Source organism: Diospyros lotus, chromosome 7, assembly GCF_014633365.1.
Source record: "Diospyros lotus cultivar Yz01 chromosome 7, ASM1463336v1, whole genome shotgun sequence".
Lineage (NCBI taxonomy): Eukaryota > Viridiplantae > Streptophyta > Magnoliopsida > Ericales > Ebenaceae > Diospyros > Diospyros lotus.
This window is the reverse complement of record NC_068344.1, coordinates 31,931,495-31,955,905: the sequence shown is the minus strand read 5'-3', so window position 1 is coordinate 31,955,905 and position 24,411 is coordinate 31,931,495. Positions and strand designations below refer to the sequence as shown.

At 36.7% G+C, this 24,411-nt stretch overlaps 1 protein-coding gene across 1 annotated transcript in view; it reads right to left on the bottom strand.

Moving 5' to 3' along the window:
• Positions 1 to 12,887: 12,887 nt before the first annotated feature.
• Positions 12,888 to 24,411, bottom strand: part of LOC127806089 (uncharacterized) — a 51,411-nt gene continuing 39,887 nt past the window's right edge. Inside the window, exon 2 of the mRNA XM_052343101.1 lies at positions 12,888 to 13,352. Coding sequence (XP_052199061.1) covers positions 13,092 to 13,352 — 261 coding nt within the window. The 3' untranslated portion in view covers positions 12,888 to 13,091. The remainder of the gene's footprint in view (positions 13,353 to 24,411) is intronic.

The window sequence follows — 24,411 nt, the reverse complement described above, 5'->3', positions numbered from 1 at the left end:
TCTCCTCCAGCGTCCCCTCCGACATCTTCTTCAGCATTTCTTATTTGCTTCTCCTGTTGTTCCCATGTCTTTGGGCTCCCTTTTTGGAGGCCTAGGCATAGACCTAAATGGCCTAAGCCTTTAGCCAGCCCTGCCAGTGAGTGATTGCTAGTTCATTTTCATATGAACAATTCCGTTAACATCTCCAAATAGGATAGAAATGCTAGCTGTGATCCGTTAACATCTCCAGGCAAGCTGATGTCGCCAATGCTGTAGGCAAAGCTTGGTACGATGCTTAATAAAACGAGCCTGAGAAAGTGGCTTGCTAAAATTATCAGTAAGTTGATCAGCTGTATGAATGTATTGAACCTGAATCACCTTGTTGGCAATGAGTTAATTTTGCTCCAACATTGTCACACCACAAAATAACAAGCTTTGGAATTGCAGGTTGTTGGAGTTCATGGAATAAATTAAGACTGAATCCAAAGAACCTTTGCAGATACATTGGCAAGAGATTTGCACTCACCTTTAGTAGAGGATCAAGCAATTGTAGGTTGTTTCTTAGCATTCCAAGAAATAAGATTTGATCCCAAATACACAGCAAAGCCATCAGTGGAACGTCGATCATCAGGGCAACCACCCCCAATCACTGTCAGCAAAACAATTAATGCAGGTGAAACGAATCAGAAGGTTTAAGAAACAGTCCATAGTGATGAGTGCCGTAGACATAACGCAGTAATCATTTGAGTGCCTTGAGATGAGTATCATTTGGACAATGCATAAATTGATAAAGACGATTAATTACAAAGGCGAGATCCACTCAAGTAGCATATTGAAGTGCTCCCACACTATAATTTATTTAATTGCGAAGTCAGAAAATATTTTCAGTGAGGGCGAAATTTATTAAAGAAATAAATAAAAAATAATATAAATATATTAAAAATTAATATAATTTATTTAATTTCTCCTGTTAACATATGACAAAGATTTTCGTTTTAAAATTTTTTTCATAACTATTTCAAATTTAATATAACAAATGATAATGAGAGAATGCATAAATTCATAAATTCACAAATTATGTGATTGATCCAACAATTAAAATATTAAATTATATATGCTTGTGCAATTAATTCAACAATTAAAATATCAAATTATGTGTAATTGATTCAACAATCAAATATCAAATTATGTATGTTTGTGCAATTGTTCCAATAATCAAAATATTATGCCTATGTAATTAATAAACTTATTTATCAATCTTTATCATCAAATTAACAAACTTATTTTTGAGAAATCTAACATCAATTAACCCAACATCAGCTAACAAAATTCAAGATCACTTAATTAATTTTAAAATTGAAAAATAAAAATTACAACAAAAATTAGTGAAGCAGAAGCTTACTGCTGTGCTGCTCACTGAAGTAGGGCTAAGACGGAGAGCCGGAGCCGGAGTGGAGAGGCAGTCAGGCAGGCGGCAGCGAGTGATGGAGGGCTGAAACCCGGAGGAGAGGCGAGCCGGCGACGCTGCGAGCGACAGAGCGAGGCTGTGAGAGAGCTTAGAGAGGCAGCAACAAGCGAGAGCAAGATTGTGAGAGACCGCGGTCAGAGGGAGAGCTGGCGACCGGCGAGGGCGAGTGAAGAGATGACCGAGGCAGTCGAGCAAGGCCGAGGAGGCGCCAGTGAGTGACGGAGCCACTGAGCCAGACAGAGGCAAGAGCGAAGGACAGGGCGCAAGGAGGTGGGCGGCGGCTGAGTGCGGGCGCTTGAGTGAAAGAGAAAATGAAGGTAGGACATGGGAGGGTTTGCAGATTTAGGGCAGGTCTCAGCGCGGGCCAAGGCCCAGCGCGGGCCAAGGCCCAGTGAGGGCCATGGCCTGCACTGGGCCTCTGCTGGCTCCGCCCCTGCTCCCACAAGCTGTCTATAGATTTCACCATTCATCAAGGTAGTTCCAGTAGACTTGGAGGTGGAGCAACAACCATTAGTGTAGGTAAATATGCTAAGCAAGCAACAATCAAGAAGAAAATGATAAACTTCAATGCCAAGAAAATAAGACAAATGTCACAAGTCTTTGATACTGGGGAATTGGAAATTGTTAAAACTAATCATGTCTCAAATAGAAAATTCGTTTTTAATTATTTTTCTAAAAAAAAACGTTCTTAGCCATTCAAATAAATTAATTGCAATGTATAGATTTGTAAAATTAGTTGATAGGATCAAAACTGATAAAGTGACTATAAAGTGTAATTAATTTATTTGAGTGGCTGAACATATTTTTTTTTTTCAAAAATATGATTGTGTCAATTTATTTTGGATTAATTATGAATTATTCTCGATTCGACTTGCAACTTGTGAACAAGGGCATCAATGGCAGTTTGTGATGAACCTATGATAATAAGATCATCGACATAGACTCGGACAAATAGGCAAATATGAGAAGTGATAGAAAAGAACAATGAAGAGTTTTTCTGTGAATTCTTAAAATCAAGTCGATGAAGAAAAAAAGCAAGTCTTGTGAAACATACCCTGGGTGCCTGCTTAATGGGATATAAAGAACGTTTTAATTTGCACACATTATCTGGATGTATTGAATTAACAAAACCAGTTGGTTGTGCCATGTAAATGTCCTTATGTTAATGTATTGTAACCTGTACAATCGGCCAAACCAACCAAGAGCAAGCGCGGTAAAAATAGAAACAGAAAACGAACGCAAGAACACAACGATATACATGTTCGGATCAATCGATCCTACTCACGGTAGAGGCTCCGCCTCTAGTTAATCCACTAATAGCTTTCGGTTACAACCAGATTACAAGATCACAAGAAGAACAAAAACGTATTGCAAATACATCAACTGAAATCAGAATCTAAATACAAGAACAAGTATATAATCTGTTCTACCGATCTCAAGATCGTGTCAAGAATCTGATCTATCAGCTATACCAAATCTCTCACGCTTCAGGCGATTCAACAACAGAGATTTAAAGCAATACAACCTTACCGTGATCTTACCAATAAACCGAAGCCAAACGAACAAGAGAATGATTCACATGCAAGAGAGAGTCTCACTTCGAAAGCACCGAACGGAGGGTTTCAAGAGAGAGAGAATTGCAGATCTGTAGAGATTAGGGCAAGAAGCTGCCCTTAAATAGCTGCTGCAATCGGCTGGGCTTGGGCAAAACAAATGGGCCACATGAAAGATGGGCTTGCTGCACAAAACTAATCTCCGCCCAAATGGCTAATGGCCCAGAATATAAACAGCAAAAATAGCTCACGATATAATCAGCAATTTAATCATGTATCCAATTAAACATTAGTTAAATGAAACCCAAATATATATATAACAGCACATATCAGTTATATATAAAAAATACATTTTGAATCATAATCCTAACAAATTCCACCTTGATTCAAGAATGGATTTATAGTGGAATTGACCAGAGACCTCTACAAACTCTCCCAGCTACAATAGGAGCACATTGAGCAACAACACAGCTTGCTCAAACTTAAACGAACTGAAAACAACTCAACTAATACCTACCTCATTTAAACCAACAGAAAACTCTATCAAGATTTCTATAAACAAGACATCAGGGCTAAAAACTCAGCCTTCCATTAGACACAGAAATTTCCTAAGGTTTCACCTTAAGACTGACAAATTTTCACCTCAAACTGTACATTATCAGTTTGTTCAGGTAAGTTTAATTCTACAAGGCCATCAAATACTACAAGACCAGGCACACATCAACATCTAGAAGCAGGTCCTAGACTGAAAAACCAGGAACTCAGAACAGCTCCCAACAAAGAGACAGAGAAAGCAACTTACAACCCATGGGAAACAAACATAAGCATCTATGGGAAACTCTACCCCATACCAAAAAACAGGATTTATACAGCCCTCTAGGTTACAAACCTAAATAAATCCATTCATGCCTAACATGCTTAACTCTAACAGTTCTCTTATAACCAATGTGCCCTAGCCTTTTAATGCCTAGACTCCAAGCCTATAGAGCTTCTATACTCTCATAACCATCAAGCAGGTTGGCTGATTCCTCTCTAGCTTTATTTTTCTCAAGATCCTTCTTCCTTTTAAAACACTCTTTCCTTAGGTGACCATCTTTCTTACAGTACCAGCAAGTCTTGGTTGTTGAGGGTCCCTTTCTTGACCCTCCAGTCATAGGTTTTTCCCTAGTGGCATTTCTATCTACTTGACCATTAACATGCAGTCCCTCTGCAGGAGTTGACATATTATCCCTCTTAACTTCAAGATCCCTAGATCTAAGAGCTGACAACACATCTTCTAAGGTCAAAGAAGATCTACCATATTTAATTGCTGTTTTAAGATCTTTACAAGCTTCTGGCAAAGAGTTTAACAAAATAATAGCTTGATTCTCATCAGAAATTTTTTCATCAGCATTGGCTAATTCTATTGTAATCATTTTAAATTCATCTAGATTTTCCTCTAGGGTTTTTGCAGGGTTCATTTTAAATCCAAACAACTGTTCTTTCAAAAATATTTTATTAGTTAGAGACTTAGCCATATACAAGGACTCCAACTTAGACCATACCTTTGCAGTTGATTCTTCTTCATTTACCTGGCGCAGGACATTGTCTGCTAGGCTGAGGATGATTAAAGAAAAAGCCATCTCATCCATGTCCAGCCTTTCTTGGGCGGTCATGGAGAGTTGCTTATCCTTCTCCTCCTTTATTTCCAACAGAGCCTTCGCGCACCGGTGTTGGACAAGCACTGCTTTCATCTTTTTCTGCCACATACTAAAATTACCATGACCATCAAATTTATCTATTTCAAATTTAGATGGAGCCATATAGAAAAAAAATATAAGCAGGCTAAATAGAGATTAATCAAGAATCAAACAAGTTAGGCAGTCCTATTAGACTAGCTCCAAACCTTTTAAACAAATCAAATTTTAAACACTGATTTTAAAGAGAAAAAAAAATTTTGGATTTTGAAAAAAAAAAAAACGAAATCCAGAAATCAATACAATATTAGGCCAAAAACAGAAAAAATTAACAACTGAACAAAAAGACTCAAGAATTCAGCAAAACAGTGAAACAAGATTAATAATCAGAGGATTAAAAATTGTGCATTCAAAACATACGCTGCATAGTATTCAAGATTAACATGCTTGTTGAAACCTAACTTGTATTTAATCGCAACAATAAATCAATCAGCAAGTAATCAGAATAAATGCAAAACACAGAATACACACAACAGATATGATTATGAAATTAGGGAAAACAAAACAGATCCGAAAATTAGGGCAAATGCGAAATTCCTTACCCAATCGAAGATCTGAAAAAATGATCTTCGCGTTTACCTTTGAATCAGAAACGGTTCGGCCCAGATCTTGAATCCCTAGGGCTCTGATACCAATTGTTAATGTATTGTAACCTGTACAATCGGCCAAACCAACCAAGAGAAAGCGCGGTAAAAATAGAAACAGAAAACGAACGCAAGAACACAACGATATACGTGTTCTGATCAATCGATCCTACTCACGGTAGAGACTCCGCCTCTAGTCAATCCACTAATAGCTTTCGGTTACAACCAGATTACAAGATCACAAGAAGAACAAAAACGTATTGCAAATACATCAACTGAAATCAGAATCTAAATACAAGAACAAGTATATAATCTGTTCTACCGATCTCAAGATCGTGTCAAGAATCTGATCTATCAGCTATACCAAATCTCTCACGCTTCAGGCGATTCAACAACAGAGATTTAAAGCAATACAACCTTACCGTGATCTTACCAATAAACCGAAGCCAAACGAACAAGAGAATGATTCACATGCAAGAGAGAGTCTCACTTCGAAAGCACCGAACGGAGGGTTTCAAGAGAGAGAGAATTGCAGATCTGTAGAGATTAGGGCAAGAAGCTGCCCTTAAATAGCTGCTGCAATCGGCTGGGCTTGGGCAAAACAAATGGGCCACATGAAAGATGGGCTTGCTGCACAAAACTAATCTCCGCCCAAATGGCTAATGGCCCAGAATATAAACAGCAAAAATAGCTCACGATATAATCAGCAATTTAATCATGTATCCAATTAAACATTAGTTAAATGAAACCCAAATATATATATAACAGCACATATCAGTTATATATAAAAAATACATTTTGAATCATAATCCTAACAAATTCCACCTTGATTCAAGAATGGATTTATAGTGGAATTGACCAGAGACCTCTACAAACTCTCCCAGCTACAATAGGAGCACATTGAGCAACAACACAGCTTGCTCAAACTTAAACGAACTGAAAACAACTCAACTAATACCTACCTCATTTAAACCAACAGAAAACTCTATCAAGATTTCTATAAACAAGACATCAGGGCTAAAAACTCAGCCTTCCATTAGACACAGAAATTTCCTAAGGTTTCACCTTAAGACTGACAAATTTTCACCTCAAACTGTACATTATCAGTTTGTTCAGGTAAGTTTAATTCTACAAGGCCATCAAATACTACAAGACCAGGCACACATCAACATCTAGAAGCAGGTCCTAGACTGAAAAACCAGGAACTCAGAACAGCTCCCAACAAAGAGACAGAGAAAGCAACTTACAACCCATGGGAAACAAACATAAGCATCTATGGGAAACTCTACCCCATACCAAAAAACAGGATTTATACAGCCCTCTAGGTTACAAACCTAAATAAATCCATTCATGCCTAACATGCTTAACTCTAACAGTTCTCTTATAACCAATGTGCCCTAGCCTTTTAATGCCTAGACTCCAAGCCTATAGAGCTTCTATACTCTCATAACCATCAAGCAGGTTGGCTGATTCCTCTCTAGCTTTATTTTTCTCAAGATCCTTCTTCCTTTTAAAACACTCTTTCCTTAGGTGACCATCTTTCTTACAGTACCAGCAAGTCTTGGTTGTTGAGGGTCCCTTTCTTGACCCTCCAGTCATAGGTTTTTCCCTAGTGGCATTTCTATCTACTTGACCATTAACATGCAGTCCCTCTGCAGGAGTTGACATATTATCCCTCTTAACTTCAAGATCCCTAGATCTAAGAGCTGACAACACATCTTCTAAGGTCAAAGAAGATCTACCATATTTAATTGCTGTTTTAAGATCTTTACAAGCTTCTGGCAAAGAGTTTAACAAAATAATAGCTTGATTCTCATCAGAAATTTTTTCATCAGCATTGGCTAATTCTATTGTAATCATTTTAAATTCATCTAGATTTTCCTCTAGGGTTTTTGCAGGGTTCATTTTAAATCCAAACAACTGTTCTTTCAAAAATATTTTATTAGTTAGAGACTTAGCCATATACAAGGACTCCAACTTAGACCATACCTTTGCAGTTGATTCTTCTTCATTTACCTGGCGCAGGACATTGTCTGCTAGGCTGAGGATGATTAAAGAAAAAGCCATCTCATCCATGTCCAGCCTTTCTTGGGCGGTCATGGAGAGTTGCTTATCCTTCTCCTCCTTTATTTCCAACAGAGCCTTCGCGCACCGGTGTTGGACAAGCACTGCTTTCATCTTTTTCTGCCACATACTAAAATTACCATGACCATCAAATTTATCTATTTCAAATTTAGATGGAGCCATATAGAAAAAAAATATAAGCAGGCTAAATAGAGATTAATCAAGAATCAAACAAGTTAGGCAGTCCTATTAGACTAGCTCCAAACCTTTTAAACAAATCAAATTTTAAACACTGATTTTAAAGAGAAAAAAAAATTTTGGATTTTGAAAAAAAAAAAAAACGAAATCCAGAAATCAATACAATATTAGGCCAAAAACAGAAAAAATTAACAACTGAACAAAAAGACTCAAGAATTCAGCAAAACAGTGAAACAAGATTAATAATCAGAGGATTAAAAATTGTGCATTCAAAACATACGCTGCATAGTATTCAAGATTAACATGCTTGTTGAAACCTAACTTGTATTTAATCGCAACAATAAATCAATCAGCAAGTAATCAGAATAAATGCAAAACACAGAATACACACAACAGATATGATTATGAAATTAGGGAAAACAAAACAGATCCGAAAATTAGGGCAAATGCGAAATTCCTTACCCAATCGAAGATCTGAAAAAATGATCTTCGCGTTTACCTTTGAATCAGAAACGGTTCGGCCCAGATCTTGAATCCCTAGGGCTCTGATACCAATTGTTAATGTATTGTAACCTGTACAATCGGCCAAACCAACCAAGAGCAAGCGCGGTAAAAATAGAAACAGAAAACGAACGCAAGAACACAACGATATACGTGTTCTGATCAATCGATCCTACTCACGGTAGAGACTCCGCCTCTAGTCAATCCACTAATAGCTTTCGGTTACAACCAGATTACAAGATCACAAGAAGAACAAAAACGTATTGCAAATACATCAACTGAAATCAGAATCTAAATACAAGAACAAGTATATAATCTGTTCTACCGATCTCAAGATCGTGTCAAGAATCTGATCTATCAGCTATACCAAATCTCTCACGCTTCAGGCGATTCAACAACAGAGATTTAAAGCAATACAACCTTACCGTGATCTTACCAATAAACCGAAGCCAAACGAACAAGAGAATGATTCACATGCAAGAGAGAGTCTCACTTCGAAAGCACCGAACGGAGGGTTTCAAGAGAGAGAGAATTGCAGATCTGTAGAGATTAGGGCAAGAAGCTGCCCTTAAATAGCTGCTGCAATCGGCTGGGCTTGGGCAAAACAAATGGGCCACATGAAAGATGGGCTTGCTGCACAAAACTAATCTCCGCCCAAATGGCTAATGGCCCAGAATATAAACAGCAAAAATAGCTCACGATATAATCAGCAATTTAATCATGTATCCAATTAAACATTAGTTAAATGAAACCCAAATATATATATAACAGCACATATCAGTTATATATAAAAAATACATTTTGAATCATAATCCTAACACCTTATTTAGTGACCCATGAAGAAATGCACTTGACACATCAAGCAGATGAAGGCTCCATTGATAATGCACAGCTAAGGCAAGTATGGTGCGAATTGTTGTAGCTTTAACAATAGGACTAAAAGTTTCATAAAAGTCAATCCCAACCTTAACCTTTGGTAATAAGACCTTATATCGATAAATTGAACTATCAAGCTTTTGTTTAATCCGATATACCTAATTATTTCCAACAAGATTGCATTTAGCTGGCTGAGCGACAAGGGACCATGTTTGATTGATATGCAAGGCATGAATTTCATCACGCATAGCCTGCTGCCATTCTTTATGAGGACACGCTTGCTTATATATTGTTGGTTCGGTTTCAATATAATTAAGAGAACAAGTAGGTAAAGGATATTTTAATGCAATGTTGGCTTCATGGAGTTTAAGAGTAGAGGAGCATATATAGAATCATAGGATGTGTACGTTGTGAAGAGTTTGTACTATATTTAGGTGTCTGGAAAGTGGTGAAATTCACAACTAAATCAATACTTGGTTGGATTAGACAAAATATAGATAATTTAAGTTTGGAAGAACGGGCGAAGGGCCCCAAATATCTCTATGAACAATTCCTAAAGGAGCAGTACTAACATGCTTAATTGAAGCCAAAGGAATACGAGCTAGCTTTCCTAGTTGAGAAGAAGAACACAAGTCAAACTGTTTATTGGAAGAACATGGCAAATCAAACTGATGAATAACTTGTTTGATGAGTTGAGAGTTAAGAGTGACCAAGGCGATTATGCCACTCCTGCAAGGAAACTGGTTCAGTCTCAGTCGAAGATAGGGCAGAAAAGACTCTAGGCTCAGAAGAGGCTGCTACAATCTTGTACAGGTTCCGCGAAGAAGCACTTGTCTAGTTTTCACATCCTTAACAAGAAAACGAGATGGGTGAAATTCAAAATAGCATTGATAGATCTTGTGCAAACTTATGAACAGAAAGTAAGGATTTGGTGGCACAAGGCATACATAAGACATTTGTCAGATAGAGAGGACGGGAAAAAAGATGAAACAGAAGAGGAACCAACGTGGGTAATAGGCTTGTAAAGCCCCGCTTTCTCAAAACGCGTATTACCTTGAGATTTTGGGAATATTTTTTCTTTTTCAATATCATACACATAACATAAACCTCTCGATATACGTACCTTCATCAAAATCATTTTCCGACAATTCCAGTTGTACCTTCTTAGTATATCAAAATTTAAAAATTAATAGATTAAGACAGGTATTGTCAATCACATCAGCGGAAGCAAGATCGAAACCTTAATGATATATAATCGATAATTCCTTTTACAGTTAAATAACCAAATCGATGTTTCACATGAAAATATCAAAATATTGCATAACTTCTGAACATTGTAATCATAGACAAAAACCTACAAAACTTAAACATAGCAGCTACATCTCGACGATATCGTTTCCCTTGGCGCCACTGCTTTCAGCTGGAACGTTTGAGTATTCCAGGGACATAGTCCAAATTAGATGCTGAATCATTTAAGTGAGAGTTCAAAAATATTTTCATGAAGATATGCAAAATCATATATAAAATCGACAAATTCTGACATGCCCCAGCCTAAGAAAATCCCACATAGCACTTAGCCCTAACCGGGGAAAATGCAATCTCTCTAAAGGCAACATGACCCCATCAACCCATTGGCAAACACAATCCTGCTTAAGAGGGACAAGCTCGACACATGAAGCCGGGAATCACCCCATTATCATTGTTAGGCATTACGCTCCTACTCAAAAGCATTCCAAACCCAATGCAACCCTTGCCTCAAGAGTATCACATCAGCACTATCCCCGAAATCAACGACACCTCGGCATTAATGCTATTGCTCAAAGGAATCTGGGGTGGTGTCCACTCTCAACCCTGCCACTTGAGCCAACAATCGGAGTGGTGTCCACTCTCAGCCCCGCCACTTGAGTATCGTAGGGTAAAGTCCGTCTCAGCCCCATCCCAAGTGAGTCACATAGCATTAATCCTCGGCACGCATCCCGAGTGTTGTCACTCAAGGGCCACGTTACAAGTTAACAACCCACGTCCCATATGGACAACACATAACATGCCATTGCTGAAAATTATAACATGCATAATATAAAATCAATAATTTGTATGCAATTTACCGTACGAAACCCAATGCATGTGTAAATAATCATTTGGACGAACCATCGCACGAAACCAACCATTCACGATAAATCAAAAGTGATCAAAAGTGACAAGAATATGCACAAGAATTGGATTGAACAACTCGTTGGAAACCATTCACACGCCACAAACAAATTTTTTCGGTAGAACCACTCACCTTGGGCTAAATTCAAGATTCCTCGAAATGCGTGCCCAACCTCGATTCTCGTGTTAAACGCTCTATAGTTCAACCTCAAGTTTCAATGATACCCTAGACATCATATGCATTCATTGGAAGATAAATATTTATTTTCTCAATTTTCTCATAATTTTTCTCTAATTTCATCCTATTTTTCTCTCGATAATTCCAAATAAATACCTATTCAAGCATTTTTCCAACTTTTTCTCCATAAGAATTCATAAAACAGTATTTATAAGCCTCTGGAATTTTCTGGAAAATTTCCAGATTTTCTCCTATTTTCTCAAATTTCCATAATTACTTTTCCTTGAGAAAATTTATTTCTCCTTGATTTCATTCGAATATCCTCCATGAAAAATCACCAAAACTCATAAAATAAATTCATTATCCTTCTGGAATTTTCTCATAATTTTATAAAAATCCCTCATATTTATTTTCCATTTACCGTTCCTTTAAAAAATACAAAATAATTATCTCCTCAAGAAATTTTCAAGATAAAAATTCACCAAAATAAACTATTCATTTTTCTTGAATTTATGGATATTTTTTCAGAATTTTATTTCCTTTAATTCTATTTTTTCTTGAAATTGCTATATTTTCAGCATTTAAAAAATATAGAAAATACCTCCAATCATCTTCTCTGGCGACAGCACACTGGAAATTCGAAGCAACGACACCAGGCTGCTTCTCTCCCTTAGTTGATCCCAATGGTACCACTTTTGGTCGGAAAAAGCCACCAGAAGCCTTCCGATTTGGCCGAAAACAACCTACCTTAGTCGCTTGCCACCGAACTCCGGCGAACCAAATTGACCTTCGATTCGAACTTTGATTGACACAAAACTTTCCAAATTAGCTGCCCATAGCCTCGCGACAAAAAGCCCCTTATTGGTTCCTTTGATCGTTCACTCTGCAAGCCGATTTCAATCGTCACTCAATATGTATATATATATATATGGCCGAATGCGAAAACACCCATATACCACTCCAAAAATTCTCAAAATCTCTAGAATTACTTCTCACAACCTAGGGAACAAAAGCCCCTTATCGAAACGCTCCAATTTCTTCCCACACTCTCGATCTAAGTTTATGAACTTTGATGAAAATCTTCAACCAAAACTTGGCTATTTATAGCCAAATCCGAGCCTCTCTCAACCAATCACAAGGGGTAACGTGAGCTAGAGACCCCCCCCCCCCCCCCCACGTCCATGCCAGGCTCGGCCATGCCTTGGTCGTTGATTTGACAGCAACGGGGGCAAGTGTGGCGGCCATGCCTCACGCTGCAATTTTTGATTTTTTTTTTTTGACATGATAACTATAATATCTTTTATAATAAAAAATAATTATAATCTAATATATCATTTCTTTTAAATATCTAAATTCTGAGACGCTCCCTATCGACAATCCAATTTTCAGCCCGATCTGAAGTTGTATCGAAAATTAACTTCGATCCTATTTATTTTGATACTAAAAATCCTATCTTGGGAGACTTAACAACGGCATATTATTTTCCTTTGAAATCTCAGTCTCGGAACATTCCCTGCAGCTAATTTGGTGATTTATTTTACTACAAAATCTATTTTTCGGTATTTTAAACTCGCCCAAATCACACAATGACCTCACAGATATGGGGTGATACAAGGCTAACCTTTTCCATCAGCAATGTGGAGATGATATGAGTCTGATAAGGACTACTATGGGAAAGTCGAGACAAGTCAGGAGTTACAGATGCTTGACACCAGTATAAGATATCCATGGTAACACTTGGTTGTGAACATAAAACTGACCGGAAGCGGATTGGGGCTTGATCATGGCGTGGGTTTGAGACAACTACTGTGGTGATGGCTGAGGCATAATCACTGCATGAGCTTGAGCCTGCTGCTGTAATGATGGGAGAGGTGCATACCTCTGACGACAACGATTTGCTGTACGATTACGCAGTCCACATATTTGACAAGGTCCTCGATTGCGCCTGTTATTAGAAAGACTAGATTGAAAATTGTTACGAGTATATCCTGACTGTGCATGCCGAATTGGCATAGGAAGAAGTGGTGGCGCATCTTGTTTTGATGCCAAATTGGCCAAAGAAACCTCCTGTGCAGTACGAAGTAGAATTTCATGAGCTAAATTGGCTATGAAGCTCATGAAATGGTACGGGCTCAGGTCGCAGATTGAGTGCAGTGATAACAGAGGTAAAGTCACTGCCCCTATATATTTCTGTAATTGATAGCATTGAATTCTGCTGCAAAAAGTGGCTTCCCTGCATCACCAACCTCATCAGCAAGAGCTTTGGCCTTCTGCAAAATACTGTGAGACTGAAAGATCATGACGCTCGGCTTGAGCTCCCGAAGATCAATATGTAGTTGTAATTGTCGATTTTGAGAGGCAAACCCAAAAGCCTGATGAAGAGCACTCCATACTTGATAGGATGATGCAAGCCCAATAACATAGCCGAAGACTTCTTCAGACAGGGGGGAAAGGAGCTAAGACATCAACATCTGAGACACAAAAATAATTAATTATCATTTACCGACGAGGCAAATTCTTTCTCTTGATTTTAAACTCAAATAAAGGAAGAGAAATTGTATTAATTAACTACATGAGAAGGAACATAAATAATGTATCGAATAAATTCTAAATAAATGATAATTCATATAATTGACGAGGTAAAAACTTGATATTTTAATTATTTTATCCCTGTATATTAGATATCTTGAAATATCTTTAGGGATTAAAAAAAATCCACTCTATATGAGAATTTAGCAGTTACATAATTCAAGAGATTATATATTAGTTTGGGCCAAAAAGAAGGCATGTCACCTATAATTAAAAAAGGAATATATTACTTGTACATCAAGAACTAAATTTTTTAGATTACACACAGACAAATTAATAAAACATCTCTTATACCTTCCTTTCTTAGTCGTCTCACAGTTTTGGATATAGGGTATTGGATATAGGATATTTTAATCATACGTCTCATCATCTTGGATGATAGATATTTTTATTATTTTAATTATATTATATAATTGAAGATAGAGCAATATAAATCAAAGAATATAAATAGAATTTTTCGTTAAAAAATTGGTGTTGGAGATCCAAAAACGCACGAACCAACCACGTGACATGTCACATGTTGGAGCAGGAGGAGACAACGGATGCCTTGCTGGGTTCAATTCAAGTTCTCCCAAGCCAATTGGTGCCACTTTCTGCATTTGGACTCCGAGAAAACACTGAGGGTTAGAGGTAAAAAATAAGAATGAAATTTTAATTTTATGAAATTTCAATTCTTATCCTAATCTCTAAGAATTTTAATTTTTTGATTTTAAGAAAAATTTTCACTTTTTAAACTAAGATGAAATTAAAATTCGATGAAATTGAAAAGTTGTTTGATAGAATTTCGTGAAATTTAGATAGAATTTGAATTCTACCCTCATTTTTCACCCCATTAAACGCATTATAAAATTAATATTTTTTTACTGAGATTCCTTCTTTTCATTTTTTTTTTTTTTATTTCTGATTGTCATCTTGGTTGAAAGTTGGGAAGCTCACTATATTCATGCTCCATTGAAACTGGAATATTTTGCTAAACGGAAATGGAAATACTAAATTTACTTTAATATTTTTTATTATATTAATATTCTATATATTTATATTAATATAACACTCAATACAAAAGATAATCCAAATATCATCCGTCTTCGCAACAGCAAGAAGGCCAACGGACAGGAATTTAGAATCGCCAAATTGATTCCTCAGCCCACATGAATTGATTTACAGAACATTTTGATAATAGATATTCAATTCGTACATAAATTCTATATATGCAAATATCACCAAATTATTTACAGTTATCCAACGCCATTTGATGATCAACAGACATTTCATAAGATCAACCATGTAATCGAAGATCAGTCTTGAATATTGAGTCAATCAAACAATTACATTAATCCATTCTCAGGAGGCCTCGCAAAATTAGCCTTCCCATCTCAACAACACCACTTGAAAGAATGATTCAGATATTGCAAAAGCAAATCGAAGATCAAGATCTTCATTCCACAAAAAAAAGCCTAAAAACGGAAAATCGAACCTCGTTATTCTTCAATATTACAAACTGGATTGCGAGTGCGTCCTCGCCACATGATGATCGGCAGCAACGACCGCAGGCAGAGAGCTGCCCGACGCCTGACCGGCCCCCGCCACCAGGCAGCCCTCGCTCCACGTCCGTCGGATCGGATACGAGACGTTGTTGCTTCTCAGGACATGAGAGCAATGCCCGCGGGATTTATGAAGGGCGCAGGTGCAGTTCTTGTGGTATGGCCGGCGCTGGATTGCCGTGTCGGAGCCGGACATGGACGCCTCGAATATGCCTCGGAGTAGGCCGTCGCCGGCAGCTCCGGTGGACATCCTCGATCGCCGCCTTCTCGGTCCTTTCTCCCTTGGAACGTGCAGCAACTGCCAAGTTTAAATGGAAAGAGTGGTGGGGATATAAGAGAAGAGAGGGGAGAGAGAGATTGTTGTGAAGAATAAAAGAGTTCTTTAGGCTGCTGTCATAAAGCGGCATATTAAATATTTAATTTCATAATACTACTATCAATGTCTTTCACTTAATCTCCTTTTAGTTTCCGTTCTTAATTTTGTATTTCCTATTCTTAAATGTTTTATATAAATATTTATGAAGTTGCCTTTTCTTGTATTCATGTTACTAAAACACAAAAAAAAATTACATTAGAACTTTAATTTTATATTAATTATACTAAAACTTCAATGATTAATAATCCTTTGCTGTATTATTATTGATTTTTCTTTCCACTCCACCATGAACATAATTAGAATGTAAGAAAAGCTCTGTAAATGGTTTCAAGTATCATTCGATAGAAAATATCATATTATGTAATCTTTATATATGACTTTACTAAAATAATTAAAGAGCATTCAATACAAGTCATGTTGGGCTCGGCATGGCACAGCCCTCAACCAGTGGGCCGGCCGAAAAAAACAGGCGGTGCCGGTCCGGCCCGCCCGTTTTGATACCGCCCGTTTTGATCCTCTACCCTCCGAACACTAACCTATACATATACGTGTATGTCTGTATGTACACGTTAAGGCTTTGCTCCATCTGGTCAGCCATGGCTGGAGGCAACAATAAGAGTACTCACAAAACTAGAAGCCGGAAACCACCGAGTTCCTCCGGCGGAGCTCTCTTCGTCCCCGGCGGTGTCTTGGCGGATTGGTCCCCAAATTCTCAGACACCAAAATGTCTTTCGCTATCTCTACCATATTATATATACGTGTGTATGGACGTGGCAAAAGTAGTGATGGATTTTTTCTTTTTCCTTTATTGGATGATTGGATTTGCAGGAAAGAATCCTAATGGCGGTGGTGGGAATTCGAATTCCGCGTCCAGATCTGGGACTTCTGACCGAGGGAATGGTTCTGGGCCTCGGAAACCTAGGGGAAATCCATTTGGTTACGTTTACCCCCCACGTTGATTATCAGGTATTTGCTGATTTGTGGTAACAATTGAAACTTCCTTTTGTGTTGATATCCACGTGTTTGTTTGGGTGATTGGAATGAAGTTGACCTAGCTAGGGTTAAGGTTAACTAAGCTGTTTAATGTTGCATAATTCATATGGGTGTGTGTTTTGGTGGAAATGATATTGATTTTGGGGTTTCAGTTCTGTGCTATTAATTCAAGAAGGGGGAGGGTCCTCTTAAAGTTAAAAAACTCATTGTAAAAGGAGAGTTTAGGTTAATACTGGCATGGCTAGGATAAACTTAATTCAGTAAGTGCTTCCAATTGATTCTTCTAGTTGTTGAAAAGAAGAACGGCCTATTACATAAATGGATCAGGTAGTTTAGCCCGTTCTAACTTTCGATCAAGTCATTCTGGACAAGTTTATTATATTACTTCACTTGATGTAGTTGATTTGGTCAAATAGATCCTATCATGTTGTTAAAGATGCTGCTTTGATAAGGAAGCCAAATTGAATTTAATAATTTGATAATTTTGATAAGAAATGATATCTTGATACAAAATAATTTATGAGATTGTTTCTTTAAATGAGATAAATTTCACTTAAAATCGAATTTGATAATATTTTAATTATAATTAAATTTAAAATTATAATCACAATCAAATTAAGAGTTTCAAAATCTCAGATAAATTTAAATTTTAAATCAAAATTATAATATACTGCAATTACTACTAGCAAAACAATGCAAGTGAAACGAATAAGAAGGTTTAAAGAAACAAACCATCGTGAAGAGTGCCTTAGACATAACATAGTAATCATTTGAGTGCCTAGAGACTGGGTGGAGCCAGCAATATTTTTTAGTGAGGGAAAAATTTATTAAAAACAAATAAAAAATAATATAATAATATAAATATAAAAAAATTAACATAATTTAATCAATATCTTAATTTTAAAATTAAAAAAATATATATTTTAGAGGCAAAAATTGGTGAGCCTTACTGCTCACTGATTAAGCGAGAGAAAGAGAGAGCTGGAGTCGGAGAGGCAAGCAATGTCCAGCTCCAGCGAGCAATCAGCAACGGAGGGTTGGAGTCCTGAGGGGCGAGCCGACGAGGCCGAGGCCAAGACAGTTTTGTAACCGCCGCTAAGTAATTTAGCGATAGTTTTGAAAACTACCGCTAAGTCAGCCGTCGCGAAACATTTATCAGTGATTTTCAGCAACTACTGAAATAACCGTCGCTAATTATATTTTTTGCGGTAGTTTTAAAAACTGCCGCAAAATAAGTGATTTAGCGGTGGTTTTGAAACCGTTACAAAAAATTTAAAAAAAATTAAATTTTTAATTTTAGCGTCGGTTTCAAAACTGTTGCGAAAATTAATAAAAAAATTAAATTTTTAATTTTAGCGGCAGTTTCAAAGCTGTCGCGAAAATTAATAAAAAAAATTAAATTTTTAATTTTAGCTGCGGTTTCAAAACCATCCCCCAGGACCTTTAGTGCGTGCGTGCACGCGAACCGCACTACAAAAACATATATGCACATATATATATATATTATATACTAATCTAACAGCTAAAAATATTTATTAATTGATTATTTTTTAAAAGAATAATAGAATAAATTAAAAATAAATTAATTGAGTTAAATTAAATAAATTAACTGATTAAAAATTAAAAAGAAGATTTTATATATTTTTTAAAAATTATTAAAATTTTATATATCAAAATTTTTGTTAAATTTATTTTTATTTTTTTTAAATTATATTTTTAATGAATTTTCCTATTAATTTAAATGCAATTTTAAATTTATTTTTAAGATTTTATATTTACATTTATTAATTTAATTTTTAATTATTTTCTTAAGCAAAATTTAATTTTTTTAATGAAAATAATAAATTTTAATATTTAAGATTTTTATTTAATTTTAATTTAAATTTTTTTTTTGAATTTAGCGACGGTTTTCGAAAATCGCCGCTAAATTTAATTTTTTAATGAATTTTGTAACGATTTTTGAAAACCACCGTAAATATTATTTTATTTTTAATTTTAAATTATTTAATTTTTTGGATTTAGCGGCAAAAACCACTGTTTAATTTAATTTTTTAATGAATTTTACGGCAATTTTCAAAAATCGCCGCAAATATTATTTTAATTTTAATTTTGAATTATTTAATTTTTTTTGAATTTAGCAGCGATTTTTGAAAAATCGCCGCTAAATTTATTTATTTTTTTTTGAATTTTGTAACGATTTTTTAAAACCAGCACAAATGTTAATTTAATTTTAATTTTGAATTATTAAATTTTTTTGAATTTAGTGGCGATTTTCGAAAATCGCTATTAAATTTAATTTTTTAATGAATTTTGCAGCGATTTTTGAAAACCGCCACAAATATTATCTTATTTTTAATTTTGAATTATTTAATTTTTTGAATTTAGCGGTGATTTCTCAAAAATCGTCGCGAAATTAAATTTAATTTTTTACTAATTTAATTATTTTTTAAATTTAGCGATGATTTTTTGGAAATCGTCGCAAAATACCATGTTTTGCGGTGGTTTTTAAAATCGCAGCAAAAAAATTGTAGCAAAAAATCAATTTTTTTGTAGTGGGTCCGAGTTGCCGAACGAAGGCCGGAGTGAGTGAGAGCGACAGAGAGGACGCCCGCAGTCAGCAGCTAGCAAGAGCGAGAGAGGGAGAAGGGCAGACGGCGGGAGCTTGAGCGAGAGTGGGATTGAGGGAGGGTTTTAGATTTTATACCCGGGCCTGAGTGTAGGCCAAAATCAATGGCAGGCCAAGGCCTTCACTAGGCCTACATTGGCTCCGCCCCTGCCTTGAGATGAGTATCATTTGGACAATGCATAAATTGATAAAAGATGATTAACCACAAAGGCGAGATATTGAGTAAAAATAACATATTGAAGTGCCCCTACAAGCTGTCTATAGATTTCACCATTCATCAAGGTAGTTCCAATAGACTTGGAGAGGGGTGGAGCAACAACCATTAGTGTAGGACTCAGCTTGGCCTCCAACATTTTGGCCTTTTGACAAGAAGATCTTGTAGATACTTATGCTAAGTAAGCAACAATCCTGAAGAGCAATGATAAACTTCAATGCCAAGAAAATAAGACAAATATCACAAGTCTTTCATACGAATTCGACTAGTAACTTCTGAACAAAAGTTCGATTTACTCAAATTAACCAAATCAAATCGACCAAATTTGTCAATTTGCTTTGGTTAATTTTTCTCAAAACTTCGAATTTCATTTTTCGATTTTGGATTTGATTTTTTGATTGGAAGAGTCGAACTAGCTGAATCAACCAAATTTTAAAATGATGTTTTGATATTTATAAAAAGACATCATTTTCTTCAATTTTATGTGTTTTCTATTAGTTATTTCAATTTTTTTAATTTTTTGATTTAATCGATTTGATTTACCTTATATGGTTTGGGTTCAATATTTTCAATTATTAGTTAGTTCAATTTTTTAGTTTAATCAGTTGATTCGTTTTGATTTTGCCGATTTGATTTAATCGTTAGTAAATTTTAATCGTTTCAATAACTAAATCGATCGTTTGGACACCTATACACAATTTCGTGAGACTTGATATTAGTTTGGGTCAAATAAGAGGCGTGTCATTTGTTAAGAAATCTGTGAACTAAACACACACAACCAGATTCGACAGTACCAACAATCCACAATCGAAACAAAATTGATGAAACGAAATACGAATGAACACACAAAACACAACGGAAACAAAATCAAATAACATTGCACGTACATGTTCGGATCAAAAGATCCTACTCATGGAAGGGGTTTCGCCCCTAATCAACCCTATATAATATGTATGAACATATTTACATAAACGATTACAATGATTACATCGGCTTATAACAAGAACTTAAGAAATACAGTATTGCAAAGAAAATTGAAAACTGAAAGCAAGTACAGATTATTCAAACACTAAGAATTATATGTACCAACAGTCTCTTCACCACAATCCCTCATGCCTCAAGCATATTTACAATAAGGATTAAGCAATACAAGTTGATCTTACCAACCACAAACCAATCAATCGAAGGAAAGGATTCACAAGAGATACAAGAATCTTTCACAGGATCTCACGCTAAATCAAGAACAATACATAAAGATCAGAAAACATAAATCATACAAAACGCAAATAACATAGTACATTGCTCCATAAAATCTGAGCAATTCCAGCACCCACATCTCACCAATCTCTCTCCCAACAATATCAAATAAACAAGTAATACATACTTACAGAGAGTGAGATTGGATTTACATTGCGTTCCTCAGTTCCGATCTTCATTCTTCCCCAATCTGTTCTTGCTCTTCTCTCTCGCTTGAAAGATTAGGGTTTCCCATGTGTGCAAAGTGAAGCGCCTGCTATTTTCCCCCAAATGCCAACCTTTTTATAAATATGGGCCAAGGGACACGGATGGCATTAGAATAAAAGAATAAGCCTTGGCCTTGGGTTGGGTTAGGTTGCTGGGTTTCAAACACCAATAGCCCAACCCAATTATTTATTTATAAAAATCCAATTTCGTTATTTGATCCAAATAAAAAAAAACAACCTTTTATAGTTAACAAATTGGCGTTGGAGATCCAAAAACGCGGGAACCGACCACGTGACATGTCACATGTTGGAGCAGGAGGAGAAAACGGATGCCTTGCCGCTGCCGGGATCAATTCAAGTTCTCCCAATCCAGGTGGTGCCGCTTTCCGCGTTTGGACGGCGAGAAAACACTAAAGAAAATTAATATAATCGAAGATCAACGGACATATTTCACAAGATCAACCATGTAATCGAAGATCAGTCTTGACTATTGAGTCAATCAAATAATTACATTAATCCATTCTCAGGAGGCCTCACAAAATTAGCCTTCCCAACCAACTAATGCAACCCAAACATGCCCAAAAGCTTCTGAAGAAATTTTCTACCAAAAATTGTCGAGCACTTGATACTCTCATTGTTTGTGGCATTAGAATAACGAAGGGAGAATACGGTAAGAAAATAGACCCTACATATTACTTCTACAAGAGTCTGATTGAAAGTTTGAGATATATGAAAAGCTCTGAAAATTGTTTCAAGTATTATTCGATAGAAAATATCATATTATGTAATCTTATATATGACTTTACCAAAATAATTAAAGAGCATTCAATACGAGTCCATGTTGGGCTCGGCATGGCACGGCCCTCAACCAGTGGGTCGGCCCAAAAAAACAGGCGGTGACGGTCCGGCCTGCCCGTTTTGCACCTCTATTAATGGAAAACTATAATTTATTATTGAAACTGCACCGATAGAAAGTGAAGAAGATGAAACGATAATGAGAACAGCATCTGTTTAATTAGTTTATGGAGAATTAATAACAATTGAAATTACCTTTTAAGTTGTTGGTATTAATTTCAGGCAGCTTACTTATGAGCAAGGAGAAACATGCCGCTCATGATGAATGTTCCTACAACAGCAATCCATCCTAATATCATCAAGCTAAAGTTGTCAGTGGTTACAAGCATTATTGATTTGATGGGCAGAGGTTAGAAATTAAAGAACCACGTAAATACCATTTGGACAAAGCTGAGTGACAGAATCTATAATACATCACCGTTGAGTGTGACATGGAGTGCGAGTCCATCTTCAAATAACATTTTCAACATTGCAATCCGAGAAGCAACCAACAATAGTAGCCAAAAATTAGAGCACTTGAAGTTATTCCATCTTCCAACGGAGAGATGAATCCTTATGGCGACTCTCCTCGAACCAGATCATTCAAAAGAAGAAATGATAAGTCATAGAGCAGAGTAATTAAAAGGAACAAGGAAATTGTGGATGTTATTTGCTGTGCTCCGAAGAGTCACATTCCTGAAATTGTTGATGAGAAGATTGACCACTTTCTGTTCATCATCTATGCTTGCCCGCAATTTTAGGGGCAATGCCACCTCCCCGCCGCAATGTTCTTAGCAATATCAAACATATAATTAATCACATTGCCAAGGTTTTCGATCACCCTGTCGGTCCGTTTAAGAAGATAATCGATTAAATCGGTCACGCTGGTTTGAAACTTACCCTTGCCACCATAAAGTGAGACGCTGAGACGCTTCTGGCTCTACATGTCCAAGTGAAAACACAAAAATTTAACAGTGATTTAATATCAATAGACATGTCTTGTCTACAATATCTCACAAACATATAGTAAGAAAAAGCATCCGATCGATGTTGAAAACCTAAACCCTCGATTTGCACGGATAAAACTGAAAACCAGAGAAGAATGGAATTACATCGTAGCAGCAAAGAAGAGAATGAGGAGAGCGAGGGAGAGAGCAAAGGCGGTTTGGGAATAGCCGAGAGCCTTTTTGGGGGGGTAGCAACAGAAGCAATGACGCTTGCAGATGCAACAGAGGCACATTTCGAACATGAGGAACCGAACTATGGCGATGATAAACATCGGAGCTGCCGAAAATGATTTCGACTGCAATAACAGAGATTAACCTTAAAAACACACCCATCAAAACAGATGACACCCAGAAAAGATACAAATTTGAAGGGGCAATTAACGTACATATAAGTAATGTTGATTGGTGATATTTCCATCCGCCATTGCCGTTGATATGCCTTGCAAACTTGGAGAATCACAAGACCTAAAAGAGTCACGAGATATGGACATGAAGCCCAGAGGCCCAACGGGTTGTAGAAGATCAAGGAAACAAGCCGAAGAAGAAAGAGGTCGAACCGAGACCAAGTGGGGAGGACCCACTCGGTTATGTCGAGTGGGTACAACACTGCTTTGATTTTTCGGCCATAACTTTCTCATACGAGCTCCGATTGAGGTGATTAAAAATCCTATGGAAATATAAGAGAATTATATACAATTTTTGTGTTTTGAGTTTTGAGAGATTCAGGCTTCATCAAGGCTGAAATTGGGCTCTAATTTGATGCACCTGCATTATTAAGGCTCAGAGTCAAGTATTGGAGTGAAGATGGATCCGAACCAAGACAAAAGGAAAAAGAGGCCCTCAAATCCAATGGAATGAAAACCCACTCGGCCATGACCAAGTGGGGGGTCACTCGGTCATGACAAGTGGGTGGGTGACCAATTTCCCCTCACTTTTCATGACCCACTCGGTTATGCCAAGTGGGTACAACACCACTTTGGTTTTTCAATGATAACTTTTTCATATGAGCTCCGATTGAGATGATTAAAAATTCTATTGAAAGCTAAGAGAATTATATACAACTTTTGTGTTTTGTGTTTTGAGATATTCTAGATGAATCAATGTGTAAATCAGGAATGAAGTTGAGATATGGGAACCACTCAAAACTGAACCAAGGAAAAGGGTAAAAGAAGGCATGACCGAGTGGCCCCCCACTCGATCATGGTCGAGTGGGCTTGGGCCAATCTCTCCTCTTTTCCCTCTCGGATGGGCCGCGAAATCATCGAAATGGGCTGCGAGATTCTCGCCTTGATTGTCACACATCTCCTCTCTCTCATTCGCTATAAATAGGAGACCATACCTTCATCACAAGGTACGCATTATTGGGCCCCTCAACACAATTCCATACTTTTGGCTCTTGAGAACCAACTTAGGCATCGGAGGGTTTGCGTGGGGACACCCACCCGAGCCCTAACGTTGCTCTTGTTTTGCAGGCCACTCG